Consider the following 13,996-nt stretch of genomic DNA (forward strand, 5'->3'; position numbering starts at 1 on the left):
GGGCTACGTACATGAAATTAAAATGCTAGATAACGTCCCAGTTCACACCAATCAGTTTCCTATCCCCTTCCATTTAAGAGAAGAAGTTAAAAAACAGATTGATACTTTGCTTAAACAAAAGGTTATTAGGAGGTGCATCTCGAGTTATAACTCGCCTATTCTTCTCGTGAAAAAGAAGTCTGGATCTTATAGATTTTGTTTGGATTGTAGAGCGATCAATTTACACATTGCACCAGACAGTTTTCCTGTACCGTCGATAGAAGACATTCTTTCGCGTCTTAGTAAGTGTCGCTACCTGTACTCCTCGAGTAATATTTTGAGACACAAGTATTTGATTGTCGTAGTCGATGCAGCTACTCGGTATACTATCTGTGGTTCATTAGCAGATATAACAGCGTCCTCTGTAAGTAGTTTTCTTTATGAAAATGTAATTTTGAAATACGGTATTTTCAAAGAATTAGTCACAGACAAAGGTCCATGTTTTACAAGTAACCTATTCAAGGAGTTGTGTGCAATGATTGGAGCTAAGATTCGATTTGTAAATGTTCAAGCTCATTACGCTAACGGGACTGCTGAGATAGCTATCCGAAACATTGAACAGAGACTGAAATCTGCGTTGTGTAATAAAGATCAAGGAAAATGGGTCGAACTGCTGCCATCTATTGTGTTAGCCCACAATTTAACTGTTAACTTATCCTCTGGATACAGCCCTTTTGAACTTTTGCATGGATTCAGATGTAGAATGCTACACGAAGCAATTTTGGACACCCCTTGTGAATTTCAGGACAATGCTGAACGTTTACAGCAACTTGGAGAAATACGAGACAAAGCCCATGATAAATGGTTCCAGAGACATAAGACGGCAACGAAATTTTATGACAAACGTCATTCGAAACCCAATTTCAAAGTCGGAGACAAGGTATGGATTTTGGACAGCACCATGAAGAAAGGATCCACCAGAGCTTTCAGTGGACGTTATTTTGGTCCAGGAATAATTCAGGATATTGACCACCCAAATTCCTATTTTGTTAAGTTCAAGACTGCACGAGGAAGATTCAAGGTTGATTCGATTGCAGTACAAAGATTGAAGAAGTACTACGAGAGACAGGAGAAGGAAAACGAGGGAGAGGAAGAAGAAGATAATGTTGACTTGGATATACAAGACGTTGTCGAGGATGCTACTGCGAATGCCTGCTGTGCCGAAGAACAGGAAGGAAGAAATAAGAGAGAGAAAGAAAAAGAAGAACTCTATGAGATTATTTTTAATCCTGCGGTAAACATGATAGAAAAAGAAGAAAATATTCCATCTGTGAATCTTCGTGAAGTTGTGATTGCCAACCAATTACCTACTTGGGCTGAAACAGGGAAGAATTGTTCCAGTTTGAAACCGAAGTTTGGTGCCAATTCTGCAATCAACAAGAAAATCAGTGTTTTTCGAGGAGATATCGCTATGATTAAAGCTGACGCCGTTGTCAATCCCACGAATGAATTACTTATTCCATTAGGAGGAGCAGATAGAAGTATCCAAGAAGCTGCAGGAGAAGAATTTCGTAAAGATTGTGAGAAAATACGTTCTTTAAAACCAGGACAAGTGAAGATTGCTCCAGGCTATAATCTCCCCGCTGATCATGTATTATTGACGTGTGGTCCCAGAGATGCGAACAAGAAGACTTTGGAGAATTGTTATAACAATTGTTTTGATTTTGTGTTGAAAAATCAGTTTTCAACTGTGGCTTTTCCTTGCATCGCTGCTGGTGCATTTCATTTCCCTAAGGAACCTGCTGCGAGAATTGCATTGTTGAGTACACGAAAATTTTTAGAGGATCATGTGGACAACGTAGACCGTATTGTATTGTGTATTTTCGACAAGGAGAATTGGGATCTCTATCAGCGTCTTTTACCTGTGTATTTTCCCTTGGAAGAAGGAAAAGAAGTGGAAGCTGTTTCTCTGCAATGAAGTTTTTTTTTTTTAAAAAAAAAGAAGGAAAAAAAGACGGTTCTCAAAGGAAGATTTGATGGATTAGGAACATCTGTGAAGTTGGTGACGAATTTTGTTTTGACACTGGCCATGTCATTATGGAATTTGTTTTGGTTTGTTTGTATTTCTAAGTCTTGCCGGCAATAACAATTACAACGAAGATAAGGAGAAAAAGGAGTACTCATATAGACATCATTTTTTTCAGTCACTTAGAACTGTTGGTTAACTTTGTAGAACACGTTCTTTTTCTTGGTCATCTAATCAACATCTTATTGATACATTATGTCTAGCAGAAGAAAACTAGGGAGATAGACGCAACTATGAATTTATATTTGTTTGCTATCTATGTTATGATAGTGATGAAGAAGGAATTCTTACGTTTTTTGCATTTTTCAAGATGCATTTTATGATATTAATGTGGATGTAAAGAAGAATGCAGTTTTTTTTCTTTCCCTGGATTTTTTATTTGATCCTACGATTTGTTATTAGTTATTGGGAATATACTCAGTCAATGTATTCTTTTCAAAGGAATATACACTGTTATAACCTCTTGTGTGATTTTAGTGATCTTTTGGAATGATCAATTATTCATCGCCTGCAGTGTATATAATAAATTTGTGTATTTCATCATGAAGATGACTTGGGATTTATGTATGATGAAGATTTGTGCTTATTTGATGTATATTTTTGTATATTTATAGATTTGACTTAATTCCACATTTTCCTGTGGGTATACGTACTTTTACTTTCATATAAGAAGAAAGAAGTTTCTTTTCTTTTAGCGCATAATTAGTTAGGGATTTAGGAATATGTTTGGTGATAGTCTGTCATGTTGATTTCTTTTGAGGTTTTTAATAGCCAGTGCAGAGGGCTATAACTCTGCCAACACGTCGGTCATTGTGGAACTAAATTCTCCACAATTCGTTTTTCTAAAACCTGAAATCAACATTCTTTTGTGTTGTTTTATCTGTTCTTTCTATGGGTAGCTAGATTAATTTTTCTTCTACCGCGTAATGATTATTTTGATTATAGAGTTACAATTTTATTGGAATTGGAGTTTTTATTTACTATATATAGATATATACGTATGAATTATGGTTTAGTTATTACTTTTGTTTTTTTTTCCCCTGATTTTTCGTCGATTTTTATTCATTCCATCATTTTATCCAATTATTGTCCCTATTCTCATATCTTACGTGTTTTGGGCAGTCATTGACTGTATCCCCTAAATTTTGTGATGTTACTATCATATACCTGTCTACCCTACTCCTATAATCTACTTGTACTGAATGAACTTTCCAGTTAAGTGATGTGTAAGGACATTGTACCTGTGATTTCCAGTTCTACATTTTATGCTTAGTGATGCTGTGTTTACAAGATCGACGTTGCTGTGCTTACGTCATTTGGCATTGACTGTTCTGCTGTCAACTGTGTTAGTGTGTGAACATTTCTGCTGTACTCATCATTTCTTATCATATGATTCTTTTCAGATTATATTTGCTGCTGTGTTTTTATCATGAAGACTGAATGAAACTACAAAGATGCTTAAGTTTTTTTTTTTTAAACAGAAATTCTAAAAAGTGATTTTTTTTGTTTGTCTCCGAAATGTTTTCATTCGGGACTTTGATTTCAGGGGGGGGATGTGAAGATATGTGTATTTGGACATATGGAAAAGTTTCTTATTTTGAACAATGGGACATTTTATTTTAAAAGAACATCTCAGTCAAAAGCATCATCATTCGTTTCAAATTAAATCACCTATCGACTTGTTTTTCTAAGTTCATTTGCCTTTGCTGTCTGTCATTCATTTCTTACGTTGTAAATTTTTCAGTTAATAAAATAACAGATTGCTTCCCCGTCCGCATTCCTATCATCACCTTACCTTGGTTAATCTACGAGCATGCACTTTTTCCATCGAAACGCAAAGCAGAGTGAATAACCGAGGATATGAACCCGGAAGGAACGCCAGACAAAATGGATTGAGACACTATCGGAAGGGACAGTCGACATGGAGCGAGGGACGAGATAGAAGGTAGACCGCTAGCTACATTTGAAATTGACGATTGATAGCCTTGCTCTATCTTAGAGAGCACCTTTGATTCAACGACGATGTATTGCTTTTTAAGAAGAAGTTATAAGTTTGTCTAAAGTTGCGGTCTTCGCGAAGTTGGTTACTCAGTCCGGGTTTCCCCGACTCTTAACTTTGGTTACTTGAACGACCAGCCAGCCAAACAGAGGGATGGACGGACGTAGGCCCGTTGGAGGAATCGTGGAGAGGACAACGATCAGACCTGCAAGTAAGTGCGAGTAGATTAACCTATCCCGAAAGTTACTCCCTTCTTGCCCCTTTTCACCCCCTTTAACATCACAGTCTGTTTCTTTTGTACGTGTTGGATTTCATTTAAATGCAACCCAGGTTAGATCCCGTACCTCACATTTTGTTAAGTTCTATATTTACAAAATCCTGGGCGCAACTTGTCGGATCTGACATCCCCAAACACGTCAATCATTAACTCATCATCTGAGCTCTCAGACCGACAAGGGGCGACTGCACAGTACTATACAATAATAGATGAGGTTCTACCTTCTACCTGCATTACTCCTATCCAAGATATGCTGTCTACTCCGTCCAGCCGTTCGAAACATACAAGGTGTCTTAGCCTTATATTGCATACTGTAAATACATTAAAAACTTGATGTCGCTTAGGGAACAACTTAATATTATCGAATTAAGCTAATTTTTCTAATATATATGCCATGATTTATATGTGAGTTAACTCGTGGTTCTCCCGCTTCCTACCACTTTCTTGATTTCATCATTTTATTTACTATTACCAACACCTTCACCATCTCTCTCAACCTCATTTCATAATTGTGAGACGTTAAACTAAAAAAAAACTATAAGTGGCAAGATGGTGCATGCTAAACAACTGGTTGATAAAATTATGGAGTTACAACACCTTTAATGGTTCTTCAGATCGAAGTTCACTGCCTCCTAAATAGACTCAAATAGCCTACCATGTGCTTTACAATGCACAGAATATTTTGTGTTCGACATAATAATAATAATAATAATAATAATAATAATAATAATAATAATAATAATAATAATAATAATAATAATAATAATAATAATAATAATAATAATAATAATAATAATAATAGCAATAGTATAAGTAATAGCAGTAAGTAAAACATTAGAAAGACTTCATCAGTTTAAAAGCTAACAGTAAATAGCTGCAAAAGTGAACCACAAGATAGTATAAACAATTATTTCGAAATAGTAATCATGCATTACTTAATTGACATAACACGTTTCTCATTAATTTAATGCATATTTCATGTGCCCTTCATTTAGTTAATTAATATTTTTTAAAGATCTTCTAGCAGTTGCCTACCGTAAATTTATATATCATCTAGTTTCGGCTCTTAGAAATAATCTAAATTTATTCGTTTGATTGGTTGTTCACTGTAAATTTGTGCTTATACTCTGTAAGCCAATGGAAACTCAAGTAAACAAATTGCCAGTAATTCACACAAATGTCTCACAGTGAGTGAAAGTGACAGAACAGTTTTGTTTATTGATACCAGAATCTGTGGCATTGTCCTGTAAACCAATTAATTTTTAGGTAAAATAATGTGGTGGGAAGGGTCTGCACTTACATCATAGATTGTACGCCCACCAATTATACCGAATTGTGGTTCTCAGCTCGCGTAGATAATACGTAAAGCGAAAAATCTTCAATAATCCTACAATACATTGCTTTCGTATGTTGGCGAAATTTTTAATACAGAAATATCAAAATTTGAATGATACAATGAGTAGCCCAAGAAGTAAAGAGGCAGCCAGTGAATAAGGGGCAGCTAAGTTTTCCATCCAGTGAATAAGGGGCAGCTAATTTTCTTTCTACCTTTAGGGACTTGGTTATATTTGTCTGCTAAAAGTTTGACGTAATTAATTGTTATACAATTTGTGGGGTAACCCCGAGGTCATTTCGGAAACCTTTACTGTCCCTATATTACCGCTCACACAGACAAACGCGAACCTATTATTAAAAAATACTTTTCTTGCTAATTGGTACCACAATGTAATAAGGAAGAGTATGAAAATTATCACCACTGCGAGATATTTGCTGTTAGCTGCCTACACTAATACATAAAGAATCTTTAATTTCGCATTCCTTCCATTGTTTCAAAAGATGAGTGCTTTTTTCCGTGTATTGTGTCTTCTTGATTTCACTTGCAAAATAGAAGTGCATATACGATATAACAAGGTAACGGTGGCTCAGTGGTAGAGCTCTTACCTCTGATGCCCGGGGTATCTGGTTCGATCCCCAGGTAAGTAAGTTTGTGTCCGTAGATTTTCTCGGAGTACTACCATTTCCTCCCACTTTCTCATTTCACTAATTTTTCCATCAACATTCACTTGCTTAAATCATTCCTCTCCCTTAGCCTAAAAGGTATAATCGTGGAATTTTATAAACTGAAAGAAATGTTTCCAAACCTAATAAGCGACAGAGCTCCTCATTCAAATGCGTTGTTCCTTAATTGCTTACGATGCTGGGACAAGCATACCAAGAATTCCTTCTATGAGAATGCTCTGGTCAAGCATACAAAAGCTATGAGACATGACCATTACGGGATAAGATAATATTTCAATCTTAATCACAAAACTCTACTGCAAAAAACCTCTAATACTTTTATGGAAATTGGATGTATATCAAATTCGATAAAATTAATATATGTGACTTCCGTTTTCGATAACTTGATGAGAGTTAAAATGGCCACAAAACTCGGAAATTTGTAGTTCTTGTTTTTCATCATCATTCTTGCATCACTTAGCTGATTTTGAGTACATGTTATTTGCACGGTAGCAGTTGCAATAGCGATTATCGAAGAATTTTCGATACTCGTAGATGTTGCGAGATAAATATTCGATGGAAAAGATTTTAAGAAATTAACACATGTAACCTCATAGCACCAAATAAAAAAGAAGCCTTCGATTTCAGTCTATTCTCATGTTTGGTTCAACAGCTAAATGGAAATTCATATCACGACTTTGTGCTTTGATGATATTGCGAAGTCGTCGTATATTGGTAAGAATGCTGACTAGTGGTCACGCAGTACATTTGAGAATAAATTATTGATAAATTCTTTCGTGCTAGGTGTCTATGTAATACTGAAGTGATTGTTTATCTCCAATGCATAGCAAAGAGTGTGCTAACACAGCCATCGTTTCTGTCGGTAATAAAATCTTTGTAATCACTATTCAGGAAGTAACATTGATTATTTTTTCTCTTCTATTATCTTTTGGCAGTATTCTGACCAATGTTGGAGAGTTTACAGTACAGAAGTGGAAATTGCGGAATGAGTTTGCAGAAATTATTAACAGAGAAATATTTCTTTATAGGGTTGATGTAATGTTTCGGCTTCATTAGGATATTTGGTTACAGGGTGTTATAGAGTATTCATGAAATGTATTTAAGTAGCATCTCAGAATGAGAAATACGTAAAATATAGACTGCCAGTTTGTGAGAAGCATCTTGATATGGGTACACAACCAATAGAAGGAAATAAAACGTCTCCCAGCTTTGTCACAATTAATCATGAAGAGTTTAAACAACTATAACAAATGTTTCTGTTGTTGAATTTGACGTAATCCCATTTTCATAATGATTACAGCATGGTCTTGTATATAAATTTCTCTTAAATATCTTTCAGATATTGATATTTATTAAATTGACATTAATAAATACAAATGGCGTATATATAGTATCAAATATTTTCGACTATTCGATAACGTTTATGTTGGGGGCGCGGTGGCTCAGTGGTAGAGTGAGTTTTCTCGGGGTTCTCCCGTTTCCTCCCACTTTCTTCATTCCACCATTTCACTCATCTCTCATCATCACTGTCCCCTCTAGCCTAACCGGCATACCGTGGGATGTAAAACTTAAAGATTTCATTTTTTTTATAACGTTCATGGTTGTTCACTTTTAACAGAGTAATTTAATCTTGTTGGATATCTAAATAATTAATCAAACTAAAATTTACGAATCACTGAAGTAATTTCGAGAATATAACAGTTATTTTCTTTAAGTGGCCTTACTCGGTTGATCAATTTGCTACTTTAAAAAAAGTTGATCCTGTCTGTATGTTCTACATAACAAATTATGTAATTAACTAAATATGTATTACTCTACTAAAGAAGTTTCTAAGGGAAAAAAGTAAGCCGTGTGAACGAGTTATCTTTTCATTTACAGGTTCCGCCCACTTAATTTGAAACTTGCCATATCTACCCAGTATTTCATATCCTTTATAAAACAGACAAATGCTATAGTATAATATTTGTTATTTTTGCTTAAGCAAAAGATTTAAGAGAAAGTAATACGAGAACGTAATATTGAAATGATTACTTTTTTCTTTCGAGTTTTAACATCCGTTTCTACGACTCGAGACGTGATTCGAGGGTTAAGTGAAATATGAACTAGTCTCAGTGAAAATCAAACCCCGGTCTCTCACACTGAACGTGACAAAGCTAACCTAACCACGTAGCCTCGAATGAACCCTGACGGTGCTTGCAGTGATTATGAAAGTTTCAAAGACGACCACATTTCAACTAGAAAAGAGATTTGTCGCATTCAGTGCTCAGATCCACTTTTGGTATTCTTGGACTTATTTTATCTTCATGATTCTCTATTTGGAGCTCCTTTGACGTCCAGAGTTCGATTCCCGGTGGGGACACTCGGTCGAAAAATTGTAAAAACCTTTTTCAGGCCAGTCATCTTGAGTGAGGTTACCCTCATTCCTACTAGGCAAATGCCGGGATGGTACCTAACACACAGGTCCCAGCCTGCTTCATTTCTTACCCAATCCTTGCGTGGGGTCCCTGGTTCGATCCTAGCTCGTGCCAAGTATACTTTGTGGTGGATAAACACCGTGTTCATAGGTTTCCTTGGGGTTCTCCTGTTCTATTCATTCCACTTTTGCATTCATTTCTCATCTTCACCGTCTCCTTTAGCCTAGCCGGCATAATCGTGGAACGTAAAACTGAGATTCCATTTCAGTTTTGCAGTATTGTCTACTGCAGTTTTGCAGTATTTTAATAATATACACAAGGTTTATTATTAAAAATACTCTATGGTTCAGAGAAGTGACTGAAGCTAATGTGGCGTATCAAAATTTAAATGAAAGAAGAAGTTATGATTTGATGTTTAATTTCAGAGGTCGACTAGATAACTTATAGATTATTTGATAATTTGCTGTACATTGAAACATATCAAATTTGAATAACCAAATATAGTATCCCGAGTGGATATAAGTAATTACCATTACCATCAGGGGAATCCTGATTCAATGCCACGTTAAACTCATTTCATTATCTGATTTAAAGGTTAAATACGTATTAGTATTATTGTAAAGCAAGTATCTTGTTTTTATTTTTATTTGTCTTTAATAACAGAATAAAATAATGCGTATCTATCTGTCTGTCATCAGCTTTTCGCATAGAAAAGTCACCTAGAGTTACGACACAGAGAGATCTTCTTCAAATTAAAGATCATAAGAAGCAGTTTATTTTTATATTTTCGGCTCGAGGGGAGGGGTATTTGTTAGGGAGTGAAGTTTCTGCGCTATATGCAACCTACATTACATGATAAGTATACGGGATTACAGAACAGCAGAGGATAAACAACCAGGCAATGGACTTCTCTTTATATATCGATTCTGGAATTAAGTCCTGTCAACGACTGATTCTCACAGCTAGTAAAACATATTTTAGCTGAAGTTCTTTCCAAACCATTCCTGGTTATTAAAAAATGTTTGCTTGGCTCCTACGATGTCTAACAATTGACAAAACTACCTGCGATAAACTTCGATTGACTTAAATTCCGATTACAGCAAAGGATTTTGGTTTTCATTGATCTTCAGTGTAATTAGTGTACTACCTGTCAAAAAATACCCGTATCTCTGAATGAAGGAGTTTATTTATGTACTGACCGCACATCACTCAAAAGTTGAGACTATTGAGGTATAAACTAACTAAATTAACTCTATGGCATATGGAATCCTGGGGTTCAATACCGGTTTCATTAAAATCTCTCCGTATACTTCTGTCCTTAGCTAACTAGATGCAGTTTCTACTTTGTATTCCTATTTCTGAGAGATCCATCTTAATATTCTCCTTCCATTTGCGCCCAGATCTTCCAATGGACGTTTCTCGATTGGATTTCCCCGGGTACATGACCTGCCTACCTGAGCCTTCAAAATTTGATGACCCTAACAATGTTGGGTAAACCAGGGGTGCCCACAAGGGGGGGCTATGACGCAAACTGCGTCATTGAAATATTTGGGGGGGGTTAAAAATCTATATAAATATGTTTGATGGGGGGGGGTAAAATTAATCGAAAAGAAGATTTTTTTCATGGAAGAACACCTACGGATAGACAATTGGGGGGGGGGTGCGTCATGGACATAATGGGGGGTGGGCACCACTGGGTAAACCGTATAAATTATGCAGTTCTTCGTTATGAAGTTTCCGCCATTCCGCATTCCCGTTCCTCTTGGGTCCGAACATTTATCTCAGGATTTTATACTCAAATACTTTCAGTTTCTGTTCTTCCCCCAAAGTAAGCGACCATGTTTCGCAACCATACACTACAACAAGTATGCTTATCGTTTTATATATTTTAAGCTTCAAATTCCCTGACAGATTTCGCGACGACAAGAGATGAGGTATATGATAATTAATGATATCTCCTCTAATGTACAAGACGATAATTAGTTTATTTTTCAAAAGTTCTAACAACAAACCAGATTTGACTATGACACAATGTGTTGGTTTATTAGCACTTGGTTATAATTCGGTTTTCGGTTAATGTTTATGTAAATGACTACGCGAATTGTATTTAAAGCATTGAATATATCAAATAGTACAATATGTAAGACGTCGAGAAACTTTAGCCGAGGTTTGTTCACGCAGTGTACAGATTTTGGGACTGTGGTAGAGATTCACATCTTAAACGAGAGGTCCCTGGTTCAATCCCAGGTCACAGGAGTTTTTGATTGACAATATCGTGTCCGTGGATTTTCTTGGGGCTCTCTCACATTTTCTCTCCTCCAATTCTTTCATAATCATTAGCCTTCTAACCGTTGGACGTTAAATCAAAAATTTATTTTGTTGTAATTTACTTGAGCAAAATTACAATTAATTATCTGCAAATGTTATAGTTAAATCAGAAGGCTCTGTAACAGTAGGAATGTGATTTACATTCAAATATTAGTGATTGGTACTAAAATATGAATCATTAATACCAATGATGGATCATTATTTGTCTTAATGACAATTTACTGTATTCCTCATGTTGGGCATAGCTGAAATTTTGAGTAGTAACGACTTTTTTTTAAAAGTATAACATCAAACGATTATGCTCTGAAGTTAAGGGAGACGGCGATGACAACATGGGTGATAATGGTGGAATTAAGAAAATAGGAGGAAACGGGAGAATCCCGAGAAAACCCACGCACACGGTGTTTGTCCAACACAAAACCCATTTAGTTGGAAGCTCAAGTATCAGAAGTGAGCGTTTTAGTAACATTGAAAAGTCAGTACAACCATTTACTCTATGGTACAATTTTCAGCGATTTATTATTATGGGGGGAGGGCACAATTGCTCAGTGGTAGAGCGGATATCTCTGGTGTGTGGGGTCCCTAGTTTGATCCTCGGGCGAGTAAATTTGTGGTGGACAACATCGTGTCCGTGGGTTTTCTCAGGGTACTCCCGTTTCCTTCACATTTTAATTTCACTAATTCTTCCATCATCATTCACTTGCCATAATCACCCGTCTCCCTTAGCCTAAAGGGTATAATCGTGGGACGTTAAACTGAATAATTTCATTTCATTTCAAAGATTTGTTATTATGGTGAATAAAGTTACGAAATCTGAATATTAATTACAAAATATCTAGTTATTTTTTTATGTTAAACCCCTCAACTTACAACAGAGGCCGCAGTAGCTCAGTTGCAGAGCGTTCACGTCTCGTGCGTGGGGTCCCTGGTTTAATCCAGCTCGCATCAAATGGGCTGTGTGGTGAACAAACACCCGGTGCTTGGATTTTCTCGGGTTTCTCTCGTTTCCTCCCACTTTCTTCATTCCACCATTTCATTCATTGACATTATCACTGTCTCCTTAAGCCTATACGGCATAATCGTGGGACATAAAACTGAAAGATTTCACGCCTTCTTTTTACACTTCAATACAATGTTATCAAAGGGCCAAAAGTTGAGCATGAATCTTGTTATAACTATTATTATTACATAATAGAAGCATTAAAATTTGTCTTTTATATAACCGAACGGAGAAAGGACTAGAAAATACTTCTGTCATAGTAACTAGCAAATGAAGAGAAATTATTACAAATTTTGCATGACTTTCTTTGTAAAATAAATCACTCTCTTTATTTTAATGATTTTTCGATTTGTTATCGCAAAGCAGAAATGATGAAAACTATACAATGTGAAAGCCACACGGTAGAAAGCAGGAAACCAGTAGAAGTGTTGTTGCACGGGGGAGTGCCTGATATGTGAACCGGAATTATTTCGTCGATGCGTGAATTTATGTACAGCAGTTTCTTCTTTCAAATATTGCTCGATTTTGTCGTAACGCGATTTATTAAATGTCTTACAATATAAATTAACCTTAAATGTATGGTTAGTCTAATCTACGTGCACAAATAAAGGTAAGAAATAGGTTTTTTCTAACACATGGTAAGCGAAGTGAAGGACAGGTGACACCTACAGTCGATAGAGAAAGTAACTCAGTTGACGTAGGCTTTTACGCTCAGGACGTGGTGAAGGAATGGGTTGCAAAAGGTATTTTGTGTTCCAACACAATTCACTTTAGCCATTAAAATGTTCCAAATATGTCCATCCAAATCACAAGCAATATATTTCGTAGAAAGTAAATGTGTAATTCGTTTACAATCTGGCAGAAAAATGTTGCTTTCATTTCCTTGTGAAACAAATGGACAATGATTGTTCTCCAATTAAAAATGTACTTCAAATAAAGTATTTTCTGCGATATATCCAATTGTAATGCTTGTAGATACATTAGAGATTGTGGCATAGTTATTCTTGTACTGTACGGGGTATTGTTTTATAAACTAATCACAACACAATTTTGTGAGATTATCGCTAAAGAACTAATTGTTAATGCCAAAAACACTTCACAGTTAGCATAAGAAGGCAAAATAATCCAATCCATAGACGTTAGCAACGAGGTTCAATCATCACTATATTGGGTACAAGATAATTTCTTTTGTCATGTTATAAAAAAACACACACGCTCACAAATCACTTCACAATTCACATAGTTTCACTATTTTTCTTTTCCATTTGTTGAATTTTTGATTAAGTTATGGATGAATTCCTCATATTCTTAATGATCCGACAAGCCAAAGTTGCTTTGCACAAGCCATCCAACCAAAAAAGAGCACACAATTTGTCTTCCATTGAAGCTAAAGCATCCATTTGGTCTTCTTTGAGGTTATTGTCCAAAAGCCAGCAACACAGTAGCACTAATATCAATGGGTCAAAAATTAATGGAACAGGTGGTTATGGATAAGGATAGTGAGATATTTGTTGTTAGTTTAAAAAAAAAAGATTAAAAAAAATGTTTGGTCCATTGGAGGGCACTTACCCGTGGCCATGGCTGAAGGATGCCACAGCTTCTTGCATCCACCTTCCTACCACCTGCTTAAGTCCTTCTCTCTAAAAGGTCTTCTTAAAGACTGGCAAAGGGAAGCCGTTGCGCTAAGACGGCCGTGCTACAAAGGTGTCTGATCATGTGACGCAATAACAGAGCCTGTGATTGGTTGCCGTCTGCGGTCACTCTTGGTTGAACTCCCTCTCAGTCCTTTACCATCTTTGACGGCTGCAAGGCGGAGGAGGTTGCTGCAGGTGGGAACGAGGGACAGGTGAAGGAAGCGCGGAAGAGACAAGAGGGAAATAAACTGGTCTATAAC

General features: G+C 36.2%; 1 protein-coding gene across 17 annotated transcripts in view; it reads right to left on the reverse strand.

Moving 5' to 3' along the window:
• Positions 1 to 13,758, reverse strand: part of LOC145694577 (uncharacterized) — a 554,274-nt gene extending 540,516 nt beyond the window's left edge. For all 17 annotated transcript variants that reach the window (XM_081770921.1, XM_081770922.1, XM_081770930.1 and 14 more), the window contains exon 1: positions 13,672 to 13,758. In XM_081770921.1, coding sequence (XP_081627047.1) covers positions 13,672 to 13,681 — 10 coding nt within the window. In that variant the 5' untranslated portion in view covers positions 13,682 to 13,758. The remainder of the gene's footprint in view (positions 1 to 13,671) is intronic.
• Positions 13,759 to 13,996: the final 238 nt, after the last annotated feature.

This window comes from Thermobia domestica, chromosome 9, assembly GCF_964235325.1.
Source record: "Thermobia domestica chromosome 9, izTheDome1.hap1.1, whole genome shotgun sequence".
NCBI classification, from domain to species: Eukaryota; Metazoa; Arthropoda; class Insecta; order Zygentoma; family Lepismatidae; genus Thermobia; species Thermobia domestica.